This window comes from Fukomys damarensis, unplaced genomic scaffold (assembly GCF_012274545.1).
Source record: "Fukomys damarensis isolate Sample0158 unplaced genomic scaffold, DMR_v1.0_HiC HiC_scaffold_19, whole genome shotgun sequence".
NCBI lineage: Eukaryota > Metazoa > Chordata > Mammalia > Rodentia > Bathyergidae > Fukomys > Fukomys damarensis.
This window is the reverse complement of record NW_022900931.1, coordinates 40,235,370-40,259,095: the sequence shown is the minus strand read 5'-3', so window position 1 is coordinate 40,259,095 and position 23,726 is coordinate 40,235,370. Positions and strand designations below refer to the sequence as shown.

The following is a 23,726-nucleotide window of genomic DNA, read 5'->3' as shown; positions in this document are numbered from 1 at the left end:
CTGGTGTAAGTCCCGGGTCGGCTCGGGGCGCGGCGGGGTCCCCAGGCCGGGGGCGCCGGGAGGAGCCATGTGTGCAGCGCTGCGTTCTCCGCTCCTTGTGGGCTTCGGAGCCCTTTCTCCCAGGGAAGCCCAGGCTCGGGGAGCCTAGGTCTATCTCTCCCTGTGGCCACATCCCAGGTCCTCAAACGTGAGGTTTGGAGCTGCGAGGGGAAGCTCCGGAGGTTGGGTGGAATGCGGGCGAGGCCGTGTGCCATAGCATCTGTCCTGTGGTCTGCGGCCGTGGCTGGAGTCATCACAACCCAGAAATGGCCCGACAGGCTCCCTGTCCGGACTCGTGAGCCTGACCCATGACCGGAAACATGGCCAAGTTCGATTGTTTCCAAGGTCTCCATGGACAGGTGCAGCAGTTCAGTAGCTTGGTTTGATGACAGTCAAGGATGAGCGTAATAAATACTGTCCACAGCACAAATGTAGAAACAGCCAGTCTTAGGAGATTTTGTGCAGCCTGTTGCTTCGTTGGCTGGACTCCCCCACTCCATTGAAAATTAGATACCTTACTGGTTTTTTTTCTCCCTATCCCGGAAGGATGCCTTTTTTTTTTAAAGGTCATTCTGAAGGGCAGAGTTGTAGGCAAATCTGTGAGAGGTGACTGCAGAAAGGAGAGAGGGAACTCCCTCCCCCATGCTGCATCGCTGCCCTCTCCTCCTCCAATACCATCTTCATCCTCCTCCTCCTCCTCCTCCTCACCACACAAATGTAGAAACAGCCAGTCTTAGGAGATTTTGTGCAGCCTGTTGCTTCGTTGGCTGGACTCCCCCACTCCATTGAAAATTAGATACCTTACTGGTTTTTTTTCTCCCTATCCCGGAAGGATGCCTTTTTTTTTTAAAGGTCATTCTGAAGGGCAGAGTTGTAGGCAAATCTGTGAGTCGTGACTGCAGAAAGGAGGGAGGGAACTCCCTCCCCCATGCTGCATCGCTGCCCTCTCCTCCTCCAATACCATCTTCATCCTCCTCCTCCTCCTCCTCCTCACCACCGCCACCACCCCCCGCAGTCGCTAAGAGAACCCTGACGAGGGGCCGCTGCACTGTTCCTGTTTGTGAGGATCTGTGGGAATCAGTAGAAGAATGAGTCAGGGAAATAGTGCTTGGCTGACATTTTGAAATGGAAGAAGCTGGAATATATGATTTTTGTAAAGAAAAAAAAATGCAGCCTGTAGTGAGTCTCTCAAGACTGAGAAGTAAAGGGTTAATAATGCATCACACATCAAGGTTAGTCAAGGTGAGGCCTCACTGGTGGTACAGGGAGGCACAGGTATCCCTGAGCCATGGGAAATAGGGTTTGTTAGAGTAATGGCTTTTTATTTGTCTTTCATTTTATTTTGGGGAGACTGGTTGAGGTTATGATCCTAGGCATAAGGGTTCCCGGTGCCTCCTTAATATGGAAGGGAAAACCTGAAGGACTGTGAGGTGTGCAGGGTGAGAAAGCTCCCGGCTGTGGGCATTGCCTAGCAACTCCTTGCAACTTGAGTGAGGCCCAGAGGTGCACTGCGGAACAGGGCCTCCTGCCTGGTCAGCTGGGGCTTCTGTTCCTGGTGGTCTGACCCGCTCCACGTCTCGGGGTGCACCAGGTCTCCCGGCCAGTGGCTGCATGAACCCCAGATGCATTGTGTAATTTTCCCTCTAGTGTTTTTCCCATCATAAATGGATTTCTTTCCTCATTCCAATTCCATGCTTCTTAAGATAATATTTGTTTTAGAGGGTAAGGCAGTTTGAACAGGTCGTTCTTTAAGCCTAGATTTAATGAAGCAGCACCTTCGTGACTAGGAGGGTAAATGTCTGTGTCTTGATGTCCCATCCCACAAAGTACCAACACGCTGATTTATGAATGCAGATGTTTTTTCTTTCCTCCCATTTTCCAAGGTGCAGGTGATGGACTAAAAATGCAGGTTTTTGTTTTGTGCTAACATATCTGCTCCTTCCTGGTATTGTGAGGAATGACAGAGCCTTTCTTAGGCAGAGAAAGTGGCAGCAATGGCTGTCTCTCAGGGATAAGATGCCCCCTTTCCATCTCTGGGCCCAACATGGATGCCCTTGGGACGAGGGCAAAATGCCCTTGGCTCAGTTTTGCTTATAGGTAGATTTTTTTCTTGAACCAAGATGGATGCAGGAGACTCGAGCCTGTCACCTGGTGGAGAAACCATAACATACAAACCACTTTGTGCTTTCTACCTTTTTATCAAGTTAATACAGGCATTGGTGGTGTTTTATATTTACAACTGGGCCCAGATACCTTTTTTTTTCTTCCTGTGACCCTTTGAAGGGTACAGTTTTTTTGCTAATTGAAAACCTCTATGTTACTTATTTTCTACAAAGGAAGGAAAAATTGCTTCAAAGGGAAAATGCCTCTGAAGCTTACCTACTCCTCCATCGTGCCACCCAGGTAGTCAGTGTGACTTCTCTCCCAGCTTTTTTCTTTTTTTTTTGGAACAGCCCCTGGTGTCCTGTGTCTGAGAGAGCCCACTCATAGGACCGCCACACCCGCAAGCAGGTGACCTCACAGAGTAACCATCGGGAGATTTTTCTCAGTAACATTTTGCAGAGGAAAATTCCTCCCTTCTTTTAGGGTGTCCAGTGGGTAGGGTGGGAGGGCTGTGAATTCTTGAATTTAATCATTGTGTTTGTAAAATAATTTTTCCGTTGCTCTATTTGTATTTTAAAGGGTAGCCTCAATGATGAGCTTCCCACGTTGTTAGAAGTAGGTATTTGGAGTCCAAGGATTGTGGAAATAGGAGTTATGAGAAGACACAAATGTGATTTAAGCTAAGAGCACCAAGAGGAGATAGGGAAGGAAGAGATTGTGAATCTGGGCTGCGGGAGTTCTCTGGCTAACTGTGTTGTACCAACTCTTGCACCTCTTCGGGGCATTCACTGGAAAAAATTTCCAGATCTCTTGACGTCATGGCCTTGCCATTTGCCTACTGCTGCCTGGTTACAGAATGCAGCACTTAACCCTTGTCCTGCCGCAGAGAGCCATCCAGCCGGGCAGCTCTGTAGCTCTGTATTATGCAACCTTTCAGTCTTCCTTGTCTTGGCTTTTGCCTTTGCTCCTTTATTTGTTCTTTAGTAGAGCTGAAAAGGGATTACTCTTAATCATGTGTGTGGTGGCTTTTATGTGTTTTGCTTGTTTTTAACAACCCTACAGCGTGTTTGTCCCGAATTCTCCCTGACTGGGGAGTTGGGCTGCGGGGTGCCTGGCAAATTCCCACAATCCTGTGCCCACCCTGCCCCTCCCCCGCACTAGTATACTTTCTTTTCAGGGGTACTTTTTTACTCTGTGGCTTTGCCCTACGGCCCTTGGTGTTGAATTTGTGAGATGTGGACCTTTTTGGTGGTAACCTAGGTCTCCTTGGGGCAGTCTTGCCTTTTCGTCCACACCTTACGTCCATACCTTGCGTCCCATACCGCTGGCTTGTTCCACTTTTGCATTCACATCGAGTTGTTTGGCCAACAGGACTGCCAGGCAGTGCCTAGTACATCCTGCCACCCTGGCTAATCTGGGAGATAATCCTGGTAAACCAGTAACTGATAGCCCATTTGAGTCTACCAGCCACCCCCCGACACCACTGTCAACTACTCCATCCTCTGTTCTGTCAGTCATGACTCTGGTGCCAGTCAGGAGATGAAACGAGAAATGTGTGGGTCAGTTTTATGTAGGATTTCCTGGCTTTGTTTGCTTAATGCGCCCCTTCCCCATGAAAAAGCAGTGTTCAGCCAGTGATACACAATAAAGGTAGATTGGTAGTAGAGAGGAGAGCAGTTTCTCTGCATTCATTGCTTTCTCACCCATCCTGGCATAAACACTCTCAAGCACTTAAGCAAATGGAGAAGCAGCAGAGCCCGGATCACAGTATTAGTGTCAGGGGATAAGCAAGCAAGGAAAATATGCCTCCAAGGGACTGTGTTGTTATATTTTAAATGTATTGCATAAGCACTCAAACATGGCTTTAGTTTTTTTTCTGGTGATCTTATTTATTTATTCCTTGAGGGAATAAATTTATTTCCAACAGAATCTTGATTGTATTTGAACCTTTCCCCACCTCCAACCTCCAGACGAGAGTGAGGTTCACTCTCCCAGGCAGTATTGCCAGAAGAAGCCCTGTTCCTTCCCGGGAAGGGTGGACTTGGCGTGTGTGCACGTGTGACCCCATCACACCTGTGCCTGTGTTCTCCTCGTAGTTAAGATCCTCCTGTTCTACGTGATATTTTACGGCTGCTTGGCTGGCATCTTCATCGGAACCATCCAGGTGATGCTGCTGACCATCAGTGAACTGAAGCCCACCTACCAGGACCGGGTGGCCCCGCCAGGTAAATCCACAGAAACAGGCTTTGTTCCTCCAGAGGTAGCAGGGATGTATGTCCCTTTTTCAACTGGTCATGGGGGGCACCTTTGAAAATTGTTCTGCAATGTAGTTTTCAACCCAGCATAGAAAAGAAAAATAGGAAATTATCTCAGTTGCAGCCAAGCCTCCTGCCCGCATTGCAGGCGGAACTCCTGGGATTAGAGATGTCTTATTTGCACAGCTCTGGAGGGAGGGTGACAGGCTAGTCCTTGCCCCTTCCTGCCTCTCACCAGCTCTGGCCCCTAGTGCCCCATCGACCCAGTTAGTAGGATCACTGGGGCCTTGCCAGCTTTCACCCCCACACCTCACTCTCCTGAGGGGCTGACTCATGAATCTTGTAGAAAAGGCAGTTTGGTTCCCATTTTTAAAAGTTAAATTATTTTTAGGGATGACTAGAAGCTCTGTAACAGGCCAGCTGTGTGCAGGGAGGGGAGCTGGACTGCAGGGGTCCTTTCTCCCACCTGCCATTGATTTGCAGTTTGACCTTGAACAAAGTCACTGTACTTCTCAGTATTTACATCTGTTTGTTTAACGAGCCCCGTTTACTTGCTTTGGGAACCCTGTTTGCAGATTTAAGTGTTTCTGTTCTAAAAACTTAAGAGAACAGAAAGATTATCATAGAAAACACAAAGTACCACCAGGTATGGTGGTGGAGGCCCACAGTCCCAGCACTCTGGTGGGCTGAAGCAGAAAGATCACAAGTTTGAGCCTCGCATGAGCAATTTAGTGACTTAGCAAGACCCTGTCGCAAAATAAAAAATTTAAAAAGGGACTAGGCATATAGCTCAGTGTGAAGACCCTGGGTTTAATCCTCAGTGACCCTCTTCCCCAAAAGAGGAAAATATAAACTTCCACAGGAGTCTTCTGTGATTTGGGTGTCCATACAAGTCACATGATGTGTGGAAGGCCCACTGTCATTGTCCCTGGGGTAACAGGGACAGCAGTAAACATGAGTTTACTCTCTGACTCTTGTAAAAATTGTCTGGAGGATCCCAATGGGGGAGTGTTGCATAATCTCCGGTTTCCCCTCTGTAGATGACCTTGAGGCTGCTGGCGGGGAGGGTGCCAGTGACTCCCTCCCTCTCTGTTTTCCCTGTGGCACTGGTTTAATGACAGCTGTATGTGGGGGGCCATCTTGAAACCACGTGCATGGTCAAGCCTGACTCCCTGTAGGAAATACGAAAGTCTTCAGAAGGTGGAGGTGGCAACATTCCTAACTCAGATAATCTTAACCTGTAAGAAAAACCCCAGATACTGCCCAGGAAATTTAGGTGAGAAGTGGAAAACTAAGACACGTAAGTATATAAAATGACTCAAGCTTGCTTCATAATCCAGTTTCCAGCAGCTACATCCCCCATAAAAGTGGGTCTGTGGGGGGTTGAAGCAAGGATTCCCACGTGCAGAGAAAGTCAGGACCTTAAGCAAATGTATTTTACATGGGCTTCTGTGACAATAAAGCATAATTTGTCCTTTCGTGTCCTCTTCTGTTAGAATTTTTATAGTAGCATTAATAGTAGTAATATAGTATTGATCTTTTGTTTTTGTTTTGCCACTTCAAAGTTACCCTTCAATCATGATGTTTTATTTATAATGCTTTCACTCAGAGCCAAAGATGACTGTATAGTCAAATATTTTCTTTCATTTCCCAGATTTTTTAAAAAAACAGACCTTTACTCTATAAACTTTGAAGATCCACTCTTTAATAAAATAACAGATTTTTCTCCATACCCTAATGACAGGGAAATTTCTCCTCTGACAATAAATGGCCCAAGGGCCCAGCTGTGAAAGTGAGAATTTGCAGATGACCTTGCCTTGACCATCTGAGGCACCCTGTGCTTTCCACACCCGCTTCTTCCAGCCCCCCTTCCCAAAAGACATGTTCTTAGTACCTATATTTAGTGTGCTCTCGGCAGTTGGACTGACCTGACAAACCCTCACTTCTCCAAAGGAATGCTAGTGGCTCATCTTGGAAATATGCACTCCTATCCTTTGGTCTGAGTCACAGAAGTCTTCAGTCCCCTGTTGTCTCCTCTGTGTACTATCCTGGTGTTTTCCCTATATCTTCCTTTTCCTTAACTGTTGCATTATCAGGAGGGCCTAGAACCCCCTCCCTGTCCGGTTTTTCTGTGTCTCTATCAAGCGATTTGACATTCATTTGATGATAATGATAACTTTCAGTTAGGTTAGAGAGTGCTGGACCCAAGAAGCACAGCCCTTAGGTGGTTCCCAAGGGCCTCAGGACCCCTCCTGGACCCTCCCTGCGTTGGCATCTGCTGGAGCTGACGTTACAAGTTCATATTCTGGAGAGATAGTACCAATTCCTTAAGTGTGCTCACTGAGCAAATGCATGGAAGAAAATCTCAACAGGTTATTGACTTCACTTTACTGTCTCTAAGCTTCTGTTTTTATAATGGTTAATGACAGAAAATTGACCTGGGCTTGGTTGGTGGTACTTGGCCTGTAATCCCTGGAAAGCTGAGGCAGGAGGATGGGAAGTTTGTGTCCTGGGCAGTTCAGCAACTTAGTGAGACCCTGCCTTACAGTTTAAGAAAGGGCTGGGGATGTAGCTCAGTGGCAAAGGCCTTGGGTTCCATCTCCATGTCTGGGGGAGAAAATTGTACATCAGATGCAGCTAGGACGTGTGAAAGCCTGCGTCGTTAAGGATGACAGGGCTTACCACACGCTGTTATGAATCTTGAGGTGTGAATGCAGACGGCCACTGGGTTCTGAGTGCCCGCTCCACATTCGGTCTGTGTGTGAACGTGGCCAGATGAGACAGTGGCAGTTGAGTGGTGTGCGCTTGGGTCTGAAGGTCAGTACTAGTGCTCTGAATGAGGGAAGGGCCAAACATGAGTCACGGAGAGGACGGAGCTGCAAAATGGAAGTGAAATTGGAAAAAAAAAAAAAAATCCCACAAAACAACAACTCGAGAACACGGTTTCTGGACCTTGTGCTTAGTGGCAGTGGTGTGTGTGATGTTCCTTATACGGTGTCACTGCTGTGAGGTATTAGAACAAGGGAGAAGGTGAAGTCTCAGCTGAGATACCAAGTTCAGATATATTCAATTGCTATTTTCTCAGCAGGCTAAGGCAGGAGGATTGTCAGGAGTTTTAGGCCAGCCTGGGCTATACAGTGAGACCTTGTCTCAAAAAAAAAAGCTAAAAAAGAAACAAACAAGCAAAACAAAAGTGCTATTTTCGTAGCTAGGAAATGATTGATTTATGTAGCCTCACCTAAATATGGAAGCAGCCCCTGAGCCCTATTACATACACGTTCAGGGTCAGGTTGACCTGAGAAGGAAAAGCAGGGACTTTGGTGTTGGATGTGGTTTCCGCCCACCACTCCAGTGCTCCTTAACCACACCAGGCCTTAGTTTTCTCATCTATTAAATGGGAGTTAATATCCCATGCCGAGTCAGTGCGGTGATAAATGAATAAAGCAAATACTACTCTATAGTTGTCATTATTAACTAAGGGTAGCTGTTGAAAGCAACCTCTATTATTTCTAGCCCCATTTTGGATGCTGAATTTTCAGACTGAGCTTTGGATAATGCAGCAGGATATAGCCTCAGTAGATAAAACCTTAGCTTTCGACGCAAAGCCCTCGGGAAATGTTGGGTTAGGAAACACACTGGAAAAGAATCTCACGTGACTTTGACCAGCACGGTATTTGTCCTACAATCTCTCGAGGACCTGTACTGTTGGCAGGTTAGGCTGTCAGCCAGAGGTCTCAGAAGTCCGCCGTGGTGGTCAGCAGCCATGTGTCCACACAGCTGGACCGGGGCGAGGAGGGCTGGACGGGCGCACACACCGTGCTCGCTTCACTCCCCATGCACCCAGGTGCGCTCTGCTTTCATCAGGCCCCAGCACTGCCTGGCCGTGAGTCATCTGTCTGTTGCCACCCTCCCTGCACCCCCTCGGACTCGCTGAGAAGCTGCAGTGATTGGAAGGTGACTGTCCTGCCCGGGTAGGGGACTCCTGCCGAGCAGATGTGACGTGTCCCCACTGTGCCTTGCCGGGTGTGGGTGGGTGGCTTTCTGTTTCGCTCTTGCTGACAGATCTCACTGCAGAAGTGTCATACACCTGGCACGGTGGTAACCAGAGTCAGGGCAGGGAGCAGCCTGGACCAAGACTGGCAGCCCGCACTGGCATCGTGGGTCATTTCAGTTTCAGCGCATGTGAGAGGGAAAGACCTCGTCTCCAAGCACCTCAGGGTTCAAGCCAGCACATCCCAGCCCACTTAAGTGAGATCCCTGAGAAGTCGTTATGGCAGGCTCAGAAAAGCTTGTTTTTTTTCCCAAGCTTCATTATACTTGTATTTCTCTCACTCACAGGTTGAGAGGGAGATTATTTCAAAGTACTTAAGAGGTGTTTTTCTGCTGTCTGCTGTTAGAACCCCTCGGTGGACAATCTCAGTGGCAAACTCTTCTTTCCCTCTCCTGCCTTCAGCTGGATCCTGCTAACCTCTTCCCAGAGTTTGAGGCTCGGGATGAGTTGGCTTTGGTGCCTGTTTTGGTTTCCAGAAGCTGCTGTCTGGCCTGTGGTTTGGGAAAGGCCGGACAGGGAACTCTGGCTTCCACAGAACAGGGTTCTTTGCAGCGACAAGATGCACCGCATAAGTCACCTGTTGGGGACACAGGAAGTCTAATGAAAAACTTAAAATTCTGTCCTGGAAAGCTGGCATGGTGGTGCACACCTGGGAGGCTGAGGCAGGAGGATTGACCCTGTCGCACTTCCTGAATGCATTTGGAGATGACTAAGCAGAGCAGAGACCTCTAGGACCAGGTAGCAGACGAGGCAGTGACCCGGGGCCAGGGTGGCTCAACCAAGGACAGGCCTGTAGCCTGGAGGATGGCCGTGGAAAGAGCGTTAGCCTCATGCTTTCTCATTTCAGGACCTTACCTTAATTAGTTTAGTGTTACATTTTGTATTGAGACAAGACAAAAACGTAGTGTTCATTCTTTACCTTAAAAAAAAAAGGCATTATTGTAAAATACTAGGATTTATCTGCCTGTATTTTCCTTTTGTATTAGGGACAAACATTATGAGTATGAAATATGTCACACACAATGTCCCCGTCAAATTGCATGTGCTTTAAAGACGGATCATCCAAATTAAATAGTTATTCCTCTTCTCTCCTGAAGATAAATGTGTTACTATAAGGAAAGGTCTGAGTGGACCCTCAAGTTACAACCTTGGACTGGCATCCAAACAGTGTGGGTTAATTAGGTCAATGGAAGATTTATCCACCCAGGTAAACATCCACATCTCACCTGTATTGATTTACAACCAACTTGAGTTACACCCGGCTCTCAGGAACTGATCGAGTTTGTAAGTCAAGGGTCCTCTGTAATTCCATAAATGGAGAAGGGCCTTTGGCTTAGGAAGGAGAAAGGATACTTAATTGGACTGTAGAGGCAGTTGTGCAGCACCCAAGCTTCTGAGGGGATGTAGGGCATCACCTGGCCTGAGGCAGGGACGTTTATTACCAGGAGTCACAGGCTGACCCTGAGCAGAAGGGGTGAGTCAGAGGCAGGTCGTTTCCAGAAAACACACAGGCATCTTTTCCCTTTGTTTTCAGTTTTGTTATTTTGTTAGGTGAGTTGACACTAACCCTTTTGTTAGGTGAGTTGATGTATGGTAAAATAAAAATAAGGAAATCAAGAAGCAGTGTATACAGAGTGGCATTTAAAGGGGAGATGGGTGTGTGTGTGTGTGTGTGTGTGTGTGTGTGTGTGTGTGTGTGTGTGTGTGTGTGTGTGTGTGTGTGTGTGTGTGTGTGTGTGTGTGTGTGTGTGTGTGTGTGTGTGTGTGTGTGTGTGTGTGTGTGTGTGTGTGTGTGTGTGATTTAAGTCATATCCAGATCACTGCCTCGGATACTTTATTTTAGTGACAGTCAGATGGGCACCTCTTGGAAGTGCCTGTGGAAAGTGACACCTGTTTAGGGTATTGGGCTCGTTCACCAGCTGCATTAAATGACGGGTACAAGCAGCTGTGCTTTGGGCGTCTTCGTGTGAACATCTGCTGCAAGGTTAAAATGGCTGCACGCTAGTTTAAGTGCTTCCCGCTCCCAGGAGGGTTGAGAAGTCACAAACTTGCTAATTGGAAAGAAAATACTTCTTAATAAAAAGTCTCTTCTGTCCTTCCTTTCCCTTGCTCTTTTTCTTATCTGTTTCCTCTTCTGCAGTGAACACCAACTAAGGCATGGGAGGTATTTTCCTACCTGTATCTCAGGAAATAGGGACACTGGGGAAAGGCTGTTGCTTGTCTCCAGAAAGCAAGTGTGAAACCAGAGGTTTTTATTTATTTATTTACTTATTTTTAAGTTAAATCTTACATAAAGTTGAAAAGGAAACATTACAATTTCAGTGGCCAGGGGTGGTGGCACATGCCTACGGTCCTGCCTCCTCAAGACGGTGAAATGGGGGGAGTTCAGGAGCAGCCTGGACAATGTACTGAGAGCCCGTAAACAGACAAACAAAAATCTCAAGGACTATTTTCAGTCCTTGCAGGTGAATTTATTACATAATGATGTGTAGTGAAGGCAAATGGTCCAATCAGAATAAAGCTGTGTAGAACTGGGCCTGGTTTATATAAACTCAAGTTCAGAAAACTGGCGAGGCAAAAGGTTAGACTTGTTTCCTGGAATATAATTTGAAACCACAAGTGATTGGGTGTTCTGCTATCTTTGGCCTCTGAGAGTTACCATCGCACACAAAGCTCGCCCTTGTTCCAGGGTATTACTAGCGCCTCCAAGGGGTGGGGAATAGCGGGGAGGAGCCCACTGCATCCAGTTTAGCGTGTGAACAGCTGATGAGAATGCCACGGCTGGCAAGGTGGGACTTCAGTAACCCTGGGGGAGTGTCAGAGTTGAGGAATCGGAATGTGGATTCGATATGATAAAGTTGCCAAGTCCATTTCTGTTCCTTTGTATCTCTTCTTGCCTGTGGCCTGAAGTGATGTACAGGGTTCAGGCCTCTTTCCAAGGCTCTTTGGTTTGCCTCATGTGAGTATCTGATTGGTGTAGAGAAATTCCTTTGAAGGATAGACGGTTTCCTGATGTTTTGGAAAAAGATCATCAGTCTCTCCTGATCAAGACGTCCGGAACAGGACAGGTGGGGGCGTGATCTCTAGCTTCCAGGAGGAGAAAGTCACAGGCCATCGTGCCATGGGCAGAGATGCTGGATGTAAGGTGGACAGACCTTCTGGGCCCATGAGGGAGGACAGCAGAAGAGCAGACCAGAGTGGTAGTGGCCCCTGGCCTCCTGGATGTCTTCTGTACATGCTGATGCAAGTGCACCAGTGAGTGTCTGCAGGAGCATAGTGTGCAGCCTAAACCCAGATCATTCATAGCTTTCTGGAGCAACAGATGGATTGGAGGTTGGGTATCTTAAACGGGTGTCCACTAAGGCTTGTGTCGCCACCTTTTAGGACGCTCAGAGACTGCAGACGATGATGTCAGCCTGCAGAACAAGCATGGCTGAGCTGCTCCACACCCTCCGCCAGGCTCCATACCTCATCTGGCAGGGCAGGTCGCAGGAGCCTAAGAGCCGGTGCTTTATTTCCTGCTCACTGAGTACACTCAGGACTCTCAGGCACCCTCAGTGTCTCTACCACAGTGTCATATGGACTCAGCTGGGCTTACTTCGATCTGTGAAGGACTTGGGCTTTGGGGGGGATCAGTGTGATCTCATGAGCTGATTTCATCTCTTACCGGCCTTGTCTAGAGACACAAGACCAGGGGTGCTGACCTGAATCCCTCCCATCTGGGTCAGTGGCAGCCCTGCATGTAACCCCTGCCCCTCCCATGAATCTGATCCCAGGTGGCTGGTGACAGGTGTCACTGAGAAGGGAGGCTGAGAGTTAGCATCACTGGCTGCTGGGCTGCGGAAAAGTGCACTGCAGAGATGAGCCAGAGGAGCTGATGTGTGTTGCCTCCCTGGTGTCTGAGGGAACAGAAGCCCAACCCATAATCCCGCCTCCACGCTGCTCTCCTTTGCTCTCTGGAAGCATCCGATAAGCAGCATCACTATTCCTCATTCACACTTCAAAGAAATGGTACCTCTGGTGGCCCAAGAGCACAAGCAGCCAGAGCAGACGCGTGACACTCAGTTTGCAATTAATCATGAGCTCTCAGTGTGGCCTTCTAGGGTCACTTTCCTCTTTCCGATGGAAAGAAATCTTTCAGACCCTCCATATGTCACACTGGGCTCTCCTATCTTGTTAGTGGTTTGTTTTGGTACCGGGGATCGAACTCTGGTCCTTGAGTTTGTGAGGCAGGCAGCAGAACCACTGAGCTAAATCCCCGGCAATGGTTTGGTTTTTTTTAATCAGCCACTCTGATGGCCCGCAGCTTGGGTTCTTGTTGCTCCAGCACTGATAGTCAGCCAGTGAGGCTACTCTGGTTGCTGCATTTAGTCTCCTTCCTTAATTGCCCTCTTAGCTGCCTGCCACTCCTCTTTCTCTTCACCTCTGCATCTATAGGGCTTTGTGGTGTCCATTCCTGCCTGACGGGTGCAGAGCATTTGTCATCCAGTGGCCCCTTAAGCAGGACTCCACTCAAGGTTCCATTCTTCCTCCTGACTCGAGGGTGGTTCTAGGCAGACTCTGTCCTGAGTTTAGTGAGCCCTGGCTCTCGGCCTTCCCCTGTTCTGTCCCAAGACCCAGGCAGGTCGCCTTGACTTAGTGTCTTATTTACAGTTCCAGCCAGGAATGACCAGTGACCGCCCTAGTGGCCTTGTGCATCTCAGGGGTACCCCAGTTCACACACTGCAGTCTTCAGGGGAGCTTATTTCTGCAGATCCTTGTCATTTTTACTCTTATTATTTCTGTGCAGTACACATGATCGTAATGCCAGTTTTCTAAGTTAACATGGAGAAAGATTGTTCAGGATATATTTAAATTGCTGTAGAACTAGCAACAATTTTCCATGGTTTGTGAACTTTGAAAAATGTGCTAACCTTTGTTTATATTAAATTGAAGGGCTTTTTATGCTCTACTTCCCCTTAGATTAATTTCCATGACAGTTGACAGCTTTTCTTCGCCCTGTTCCTCCAGTTCCACTTCAGCTTTTTTTTGAGATGATTCCTTTTTGGTTTTTTTGAGACAGGTTCTCGCTGTTAGTTCAGCCTGGCCTTGAACTATATAGCCCAGGCTGGCCTTGAACCTGCCTCAGCCTCCTGAGTTCAGGGGTTGTAGGTGTGCACCGTCACTTCTAAAGTCTCTGCCTCGAGTGCTTCTCTGCCTCCTCTGTCCACTCACGTGTTCCCTTCCTTGTCTTCACCTCTGTCCCTTCCATTTCCCTAGGACACTGTGTCCTTGGAAAAGCTTGTTCATAGAGCCCACTTTATTTAATATTGGAACCTCAGGGCTGCCTTCAGTCACGAGAAAAAACACCAGCCATGGAGTCCATCTCCCCCTCGATGCGGTTCAAAAACTCAGCAAATGCTGCTTTTGACTATTTCATATCCTCTGGTAACCTCTTCCCCTTTAAGCGTTGATTGTTGTCATATCTGTGTCACACTTTATTCACTTTTGGATTCGAATTCTGAGAACAGTGGTTCTAAACCTAGGGCACTTAGCAGTCTCACAGCGCTTGCAGGAGAGAGCCCCTCGTGGCATCCTGGGAGATGGTGAGGCCTGGCATGGAGCTGTGAGGCTTCCTGTGGGCAGCCCGCAGGTGAGAGTGCTGCAGGTGCTGTCCTGACCACCAGGAAGTGGTGGGGCAGCGACCAGGGCGCACACAGGGTGGAGGAAAACTGCAGCATGTGTTTATTACGGTGAGAGACACATTGCCACCCCCAGCACTCCTCGTCTTGAACACACCCCATCGTTCCTGCCGCTTTCTGAAGCGGTTCTGGAAGTCATTTTTTCTGAGTGTCTTTTCATGGCTGTCTTTATGTCCTGAATCAATTTAAAATGTGGATGGCAATTTCTGTCAGATAAAAACATCACGATGCATCCTCATTCACCTTATTCACCAGAGCTGGCACAGTGAGATTTCTGGCTCTTTCCTAGAGTGAAAATGACCATGAAAAAATGAACACTTTGAGTTGATTCAGGACCTTGAGGCAGCTACAACAGCTCAACTAAAGACACTCATGAAAGAGGACTTTCAGAACTGTTTCAGAAAATGGCAAGGATAGTGGGGTGAGTGTGTTTGAAGTGAGGGGAGTTAATGGTGATACGGTAATAATTTATTTGAACATTCATTGTATTTTTAAATAACACTAATCAGGAGTTTTATGATGAGCCAGTCACTTTCTGGGCCCAACATAGCAGATTTGGGAGTAGAGCTTGAATCAGATTGCCAGAAGTAGCAAATAAAAATGACAGGATGCCTGGTTGGATTTCAGATAAACTTGAATTTTTTGGTGGAAGTACATCCCTACCTAGAAGTTATTCATTGTTTGTCCAAAGTTGATGTTTCATGGGTCATCTTCTGTTTTATCTGACAGTCTATTTGTGATTGGCTGTCCCACAAAATTGCTCCAGGAAAATGCTGTGTAGTTTTGTTCAAATACCCATCTGGATACTAAAGACCCGGAGCTTACAAAGTGAAAACTCAGAGCACACATACTTGCTCCGACTTTTGAACTGGTATTTCAAACTGTATCCCAAACTGTCCAGTTTAGGCTCAAGGATGTACCTGAGGTTATAAGAGCTAAAGAAATGTCTTGATTGTGTTTGGAATGATTATAAACCCACTGACCTGTACTACACAGGGGGCTGCTGTGCCCACAGATTACATGTCACAGGAAAGCCACTTGTATGTGTTGCTAACTAGCAGTGCATTTTTTAAAAAAATCTGCACATGAAGGTTCTAGAAAAATAAAAGGCTTTGTGAAACTGTGTACATGGTTTAGAATTAGAATTCAGGTTCCACTGCCTGCTCCGCAACCTTGGGCCAAGTACTTAGTCTTTCAGTGCAAGAAATGTTTTTATTCATGAAATGGAGGTAATGCCTACCATGAGGGAAGGAAGTTGGATGGTATACGAGAGCAAGGCATTGTCATACTTTGGTATTTTAATCTAAATGTCACAGAGTGATTTGACTAGGAAGGTAAGCATTTAGCCCATGTCTTTCGGTCAGGTGGGGTTAGCAAAGTATATGTTTTATACAGGAAAAGTCTGCTTTTAAATAATTGCAGTTGACTTCCCACTAATGACTTCTCTGTCTTCTCAACCTTCTCCCCGCCTAGGATTAACGCAGGTTCCTCAGATCCAAAAGACTGAAATTTCCTTTCGTCCTGCTGACCCCAAGAGCTTCGAGGCTTATGTGCTGAACATAGTGAGGTTCCTGGACAAGTACAAAGAAACGGCCCAGAAGGATGACATGATCTTCGAGGACTGTGGCAGTAAGTAGTCATTGCAGATGCCTGTGGCTAGTTTTTCTTTTTCACTAATTCTTATTTCCTACTTGGTTTTCATTTTATTTTATTTTTTTATTTATTTATTTATTTATTTATTTATTTATTTTATTTCATTTATTTTTGGTGCCAGGGATTGAAGTTGGGTCCTTGCCCTTTGCGAGGCAGGTGGTGGAACCACTGAGCTAAATCCCCAGCCCTCCTACTTGTTATTTATTAATTGAGAGATACTCCTGAAATAATTGAAAGATTGAACTCTGGCCATATTAAGAAGATACTTCTTTTTTTTTTTTTGAAAGGTGTTACACTTAAAAATACTGTCAGACACTGTGTAGACCCAAAGACCACAGGTAGAGTTTTATTTCTTATACTCACGGAGAAGTACAACTGCTTCTTTCCAAATCCTCCTCCTAAAATCTTTCCCTGCCAAAGAGTGTGCAGGTCCCTTTCTACCCATGAGGACCCCTATAATTAGCTACACCACACTGGTATTGCTGGAGGAGTTACATTCTGGCATATTTTATATTATAGGCCCTGTTTGGCCCTGACTTATGCAGCTGAGCATTATGGATAAGGAGATGGATTGTGAAAGATAAAGAATAGGTCTAGGCCCAGCTCTGTGGCAGAACACCTACCTGGTGTGTGCGAGGCCCTGGGTTACGTTATTAAGTAAATGACATGAATACATTTCCTCCTCTGTTACCTGGAGACTTAATTTCCCAGGTATGTTCTATATCTACCAAAAACCCGCAAAAGATCTCACTCTTAGATCTAGATGATGCCAGCTGTTCTTTATATGGAAGACTAGAGTTTGGTCATAATTTTAGACTAATTGCCATTTTAAATCATTTTGGAAAGACACACATTTAAAGGAAACATTTTCACTGTGAGTTTTTCTTACAGAATTTCAACAAGATTTTCATCTTATGCGATAGTAATTTAAAAAGCCCAGGGCTGGGGATTTAGCTCAGTGGTTTGATGGCCTGCCTTGCAAGCACAAGGACCTGAGTTCAATCCCCGGTACAATAAAACAACAAAAAAAACCAAATAAAAAATAAAAAGCCCAAATGATAACAAGAGTGAATAACCTCACGGGAGTATTAAATTTTCAAGCATTTTACCATTTAAAGGGATAATATTAAACTTTTAAAAAAAAAGTTAAAATAATAATTACAATAAATTGTAAATGTTAATACTGCTATCAGAAATAGGTAAATACTTGCATCATTTTCCTGCAGAATGTTATATCTTAACTTTGAATTCTATATTCATTTAGTGCTTTTTTTCTGGCTTTTTTACACTTGATCTTAGCCAAAAGGCCAAGAAGCAGTTTTTTCTGGCTTTTTTTATGAGGTATGATTTAAAAATGCTAAAAAAATTTCTCATTTGAGTAAGTGCCTAAAACAAGAATTCACAACTTTCAAAGGTAAATATTCAAGTAAAACAAAACAAAACAAAATCCTTTGAATTGTGGTTGAAATGGGAGGAAAAAACAGATTCTCTTCCCTCTTTTGCTGTTTAACATGCAGTAGGGGCATAACCATAAGAAATTCTAACCGAAACCTTCCAGTTCAAAAATTATTGACAGTCTTTTTAATTTGTGTGCTAATTATGATTTCCCTGTCCCTGAGCTAAGCCAGTGTTGACCTGTGTACATGATGCTGTCTGTGAAGTGTGTTGGCCCAGTGTCCCTTCATTCTTCTGAATAGCTGAGAAATTATTATTTAGAGGAAGAAGAATACTGCCAGACACCAAGTGTGCATTATTAGGTTCAGGTACTGTGGGGTTTTGACGTGGGGCCATGTAGCAGCTATTTCCTTTGATGAAGTAGCTTTTCCACCCTCAGTGAAGAGATGAGAGACAGTGGGAATCCTTGCTTAATTTAGAATGTGCGAAGCACAGCACGTAGAGCCGCTTCAGAGTACAAAGTTGTGACAAGGAACAAAGTTCCTCTTCCTTTTCTTTTCTCAGCAGTGCTTAGGGAAGTAATGGTACAATATAAAAACGCTATTTGTATTTTTAGCTGTTCCCAGTGAACTCAAAGAACGAGGAGACTTTAACCACGAACGGGGAGAGCGAAAAGTCTGCAGGTTCAGGCTTGACTGGCTGGGAAACTGCTCTGGAATACAGGATGAAAGTTACGGCTACAAAGAAGGCAAACCCTGCATCATCATAAAGCTCAACCGAGTTCTGGGCTTCAGACCAAAGGCAAGTCACGTTTCTGGCAACAGGGTTCAGAGGAGCCGTTCACATTTTGGATGAAGTACTTAATTGATAGGTGAAGACAATATAGGGAAACTCTTAAGGGCCCATGCTGAACCCCCGTCAGAATAACACCAGAATTTTTGTATTTAACCTGAAATTCATAGAGTTTAGGGTATCATTCTCATTTTCTAAAGTTACAAAAATACTGAGTGGCAAAGCCAAATTTTAAAATGAGCCCTATGGTCCTGTTCTTAATACTTCTGCTTAACATCCAGGTGACATTACTATCGTATGGCAACTCTGTAAGTAAAAATAGAAAAGGATATTTTTAAATTTAAAATCTGGATTGGATTCGCCTAGCTTGTGCAGACCCAAAGAAAATCTCCTGGGTGTCCAGCCATATTCTGGTTTGGGACCTCTAGGAGCCATGCAGGTGTCTTAGAAGCTGGTAATCAGAGAAAAAAATGTTTTTTTCTGAATGATGATTTTATTGCACAAAATAGAAATTGAACACCTAAGCTGAATTTTGATAAGCACGCTGCTGGCTTTTTGCAGTTTAAAAGTGTTAAACATTACCCGAGATCACTGGCAAATTCAAATTGCAACTGCTCATTTTCTCATTTTGTAAGAATATATAAAGAGAAGAAAAAAGTATTGGTGTTTCCTCTCTTTTATGAAAGCTCTTTCAGTGTCTCCTCTAAGCAGGGCTTCTGCCAGCAGTTTTTTCCCTGATCATCACGTGAGCATTGTCATTACAAGTTTCTAATTCTGATAGGGATTTTCTGCAGTCCTCCGAGTTATAGGCACAAACCCATTTCATTGTTTTTGTTAGTGAAAATATACCTTATTTTTAATATACTAACTGCCAGCGAAATACTGGTATTGATGTTACAGAAAGAGAAAAAAATACAAGCATTCTATAATAATTTTTCATTTGCCTATTAATGAAATTCTAAAGAAAAAATTCTGTTTAACAGTATGATTCAGGAGTTGAATATTTTGTCCTTGATACAAATATAATTTTAGAGGCCGGAGATTTAGCTCAGTGGTTCTGCTGTCTGCCTTGCCAAGTGCAAGGTCCTGAGTTTGATCGCCGGTACCAAATTGTGTGTGTGTGTGTGTGTGTGTGTGTGTGTGTGTGTGTGTGTATGTGTTCAGTTTGGTTGCCTTAACCTTGATAATTTGTAAAGGATGGATTTTTTTTTTTTGGTTCTGGGGATCGAACTCAGGATCTTACACTTGCATGGCAGGTGCAGTGCCACTGAGTTAAATCCCCAACCCCAAGGATGGAACTTTTAAAAGCCTATAAATAAAAACGAATGCTTCTCTCTTTTTGAATTAAGTATTAATTATAACCAGTGTAAGAAATTAATGGATCAGTTACCTTGATGAAATGTGTGATAAAATGTTCATGAAAAATAATTTCTATTTCCTTTCATTTTTACTTTGTAGTATTTCCTAGGTGGGATTTTTAAATGCACCAAAATAAAAGCTATGTAGCAATTCTGGAGTGATTCAAAACTCTACGGAAGTAAAGATGGCTAAATTCTACAGTTGATCTACTTGTAAGACTAAATGTCAGAATCCTCTTGTATACACATTGCTGTAGGGCTTAAAGTTGTGAAGCCATAGTTACCCAGAAGTCATTTCCTTTTGAAATCCAGCTCTTCTGCTCACTAGTTTTCTACTGAATGCTATTGTTTCTACAATGCTTGTAACTCATAAATAATACTTTCAAAAGAAAACCAATGTAGAGATGAACACTTTTATTAAGGATGCATCAAAGTGTCTCTATTGCCACCAGAGGCGAAAATGGATGAATGTAAGACGGCTGGCTGGCTGGATCTTCTGCAAAAGTTAGTGTACTCCCCACATCTGTAATCTTTCCACTTAGATTAGAATATAATGGAAGAAAAATGGTGAGAACCATCATTCCATACTTATATTTGATACTCATATTGCTAGGGAGCACTGCACTAAGGCCAGTCAGCTCTTTCGGAAGAAAAGGAATCAGTGTGGCATGGCTGAAGACTAAAGCTGCTAATCTCTGGTCTCTTGAGTCCTTTGCCTTTGATATTCCTCATCTTTGACATTCAGTGATGTTTCTACCTCATAGAGCCTCTTCCCACATCTCCATATTCTGTTAAATGATGAATTCAACCTTTTTTTCCCCACTTTTTGCATTTGATCTCTACTTGGTTATCAGTTGCCACTTCTAATTTGTCACTCCCACCCAGATCACCAGCTCTTTGGGCATTGGCACGTACCCTAGCATCTCATTGGTGTGCTTGTGTTCTCATCTTTGGAGGGTAGATCCTGGTGACTTCCTAGATCACTATGCATTTTTCCTTCCAAAAGAGTCTGCTCTTGATAATCATTTTCTTATTTTCCAAAATAAAAGGTAGTATTCAAAATATGAATTCCTTCCTGATGTGAGTGAGGAACTGTGCATTTTATCAGACTCAGACCGGGCGTATGTTAGACCTGCTGTGTGAAGACTTGCATGTCATGTTGACCTGAGCAAGTGGCTGTTCTCCACCACGTCTTCTGTGGTAGATTTGAGCCAGTGATGAAGGAAGGGTAGCTCTCTTTCATGGCAAGTTAGTTTTCAGACTGTTCTCTGGATCCTTTAATGGACTCATCCTTTCTTTTAAGGAACACCATCTGTACCTGTTTTATATATTGAACTTTTCTGTATAGGTTTAGAAAGAAACGTTCCACACAAGGCAGCAGTCCCGCTCCCTGCCGCTGCAGATGAAAAATGGAAAGGAAAACCACCTTGCAGAAGGCACTCTTAAGGGAAAAGGATGGCATTATTTACCACTGGCTCAGAAGGGAAGCCCAAGAATCAGTCAGCTTTCCGGTGTTGTCATTATGATATTGGGAAACAATGAGCATTACCATTGGGCCTCTCATTTTCATTGTCCTCGAGTACGGCTCCAGCTTGTGCTCCCATGAGAAGCTCCACAGGGTACTGAGCTGCGCTCACAAAACTTAGGCACTCGCTTTCCTTCAGCTCACTCCCAGGTGGATTTTTCCTAGATTGGCTGAGGGAGTCATTCATTTTGCTGCCTGGATGGGTTTTATTATTTTGGCTGCCTCATCCTGATCGATGTTTTTCTTCAAAAAATGATGTACATCTCACTGACCAAGGTGGTTTTATCTGTAGCCTCCCAAGAATGAGTCCTTGGAGTCTGTGGAGACGTACACTGGGGCAAGGTACAGCCCGAACGTGCTGCCTGTTCAGTGCACTGGCAAGGTAAGGACGCTTAGGGCTCCCGGGGGAGTGGGAAAGTGGGGCGGGGAAAGGGGGAACCAATGCTTTTTCAAGATGGGGGTAAAATTTAAATATAGCAAACAAGAAATATTGCTTTTGTTTATGAATCTCAGAAAGTTAAGTCTATAACTATAGTGGGTGTAACTTTGAAAGATACAGCAAGAATAAAACCTCGTGTCAGTTTCTCCATTGGTATAAGACACTCAGATACCTGAATGTGTAATATATTGGAATAGAACCGAGAGGTGAACGAACCCACAGAATTGTGCCTAGCCCACAGCATTTGTCAGAAAATTGGGGGCAGCTTTTTTTTTTGAGGTCAGATAAATTTTTTTTGGGGGGGGTGTTTGAGACAGGGTCTCACTATGTAGTTCAGACTGCCCTGGAACTCACTGTGTAGGCCAGGTTGGTCTTGAACTCACAGCGATCCTGCCTGATCCTCCTGCCTCAGCCTCCGGAGTGCTGGGATTACAGACCTGCACCACCACGCCTGGCCTAAATTTTTTTGATACAGCTTTCTTTTAAAAAATAATGGAAGGTACGGGCCAGAGATTTATTTAGTTCAGTGGCACAATGCCTGCCTGGCAAGTGTGTGGTCCTGAGTTTGATCCCCGGTACAACAAAAACCAACCTGGAAGGTTAAGGTAACGATGTTTTCAGCCTAGATCTAAAAGGAGATAGCTGATGACGGTTATTAGAGAGAAAAGGCAGAATAAAAGGACTCTTCGGTGCTACTTGATGCAGACACCAAAAAGGAAACTAAGACCTGAGAGGTGAATAGGGAGAACATGGCGATGGCAGTGCTGGGCGCGGGGCGGAGGAGGCTGTGTTAGCGTAGAGAAATGCTCATGGGGCCTTTGTCTCTGGGTCCCTATTCGCACAATGAAAATAGCCTCCTTCTGTGACCATTTCTCCGGGCTGGTGGGACAGGCTGGATATGTGTTCGTCCCCTGGCATCAGGTTCCTCCAGGGTCTTCCGGCGCTGGCGGAAGGAAGTCTGAGCGAGACGGGTCAGGCTGTTTCCTGCAGCAGCGGCCCGCGCATGCTCCATGGGGTCTCGTCTCATATGTGCATGAAGCATTAATGCTGCGTTTCCCTCTGGGTTTTAGCGAGAAGAAGATAAGGATAAAATTGGAACTGTGGAGTACTTTGGAATGGGTGGATATGCCGGTTTTCCTCTGCAGTATTATCCCTACTATGGCAAACTCCTGCAGCCCAAGTATCTGCAGCCCCTGCTGGCTGTACAGTTCACCAACCTCACCATGGACACCGAAGTTCGCATTGAGTGTAAGGCGTACGGTGAGAACATTGGGTACAGTGAGAAAGACCGTTTTCAGGGACGCTTTGATGTGAAAATTGAAGTTAAGAGCTGATCACAAGCACAAATCCTCCCCACTAGCCATTTAATAAGTTAAAAGATTACGAAAACAAAAACCTACTAGTCTTGAACAAACTGTCATACGTATGGGACCTACACTTAATCTATATGCTTTACACTAGCTTTCTGCATTTAATAGGTTAGAATGTAAATTTAAAGTGTAGCAATAGCAACAAAATATTTATTCTACTGTAAATGACAAAAGAAAAAAATAAAAATTGAGCCTTGGGACGTGCCCATTTTTACTGTAAATTATGATTCCATAACTGACTTGTAGTAAGCAGTGTTTCCAGCCCCTAAGTATTGCTGCCTTGTGTATTTTATTTAGTGTACAGTACTATAGGTGCATACTCTGGTCATTTTTCAAGCCATGTTTTATCATATCTGTTTTCTACTTTATGTGAGCAAGGTTTGCTGTCCAAGGTGTAAATATTCAATGGGAATAAAACTGGCATGGTACTTTCTTTTTTTTTTCTTTTTTGTTGTTGTTTGGCTCTTTCAAAGATAATGGCCCATCAATGAGCAATTTTTAACACACTCCATAGTCTTTCCCTGTGATGTTAGGTATTACTTTTTTTTTCTCCTGGGGCTTGGGGGGTGGGCTGTCATGGGGGAACTGCCCTTTGAATTTTAAGTGACACTACAGAAAAACAAAAAAGATGATGGGTTGTGTTGTGCTTTGTACTGAATGCTGTCTTGACATCTCTTCCCTGGTCCTCCAGTGGGTTCCGAAGCTGTGTCTGAGGTCTGGCTCCACCTGTCACTTTGGATAATGACAGGGCTAATTAGTTTGCTTTGTACATTTTCTTTTCCTTTTTTCCTTTCTCTGGAGGCATCACATGCTGGTGCTGTGTCTTTATGAATGTTTTAACCATTTTCATGGTGGAAGAATTTTATATTTATGCAGTTGTACAATTTTATTTTTTTCTGCAAGAAAAAGTGTAATGTATGAAATAAACCAAAGTCACTTGTTTGAAAATAAATCTTTATTTTGAACTTTATAAAAAGCAATGCAGTACCCCATAGACTGGTGTTAAATGTTGTCTACAGTGCAAACCCATGTTCTAACATATGTAATAATTGCCAGGAGTACAGT

At 44.8% G+C, this 23,726-nt stretch overlaps 1 protein-coding gene across 1 annotated transcript; it reads left to right on the top strand.

Moving 5' to 3' along the window:
• Positions 1-359: 359 nt before the first annotated feature.
• On the top strand, positions 360-23,569 carry Atp1b1 (ATPase Na+/K+ transporting subunit beta 1). Its single transcript, XM_010634008.3, has 6 exons — positions 360-419; positions 4,208-4,367; positions 15,603-15,758; positions 17,794-17,978; positions 21,145-21,234; positions 22,362-23,569. Exons 1-6 carry the CDS (start codon positions 360-362, stop codon positions 22,623-22,625), a joined length of 915 nt encoding a protein of 304 aa, XP_010632310.3. The 3' UTR covers positions 22,626-23,569.
• The last annotated feature ends 157 nt before the right edge of the window (positions 23,570-23,726 follow it).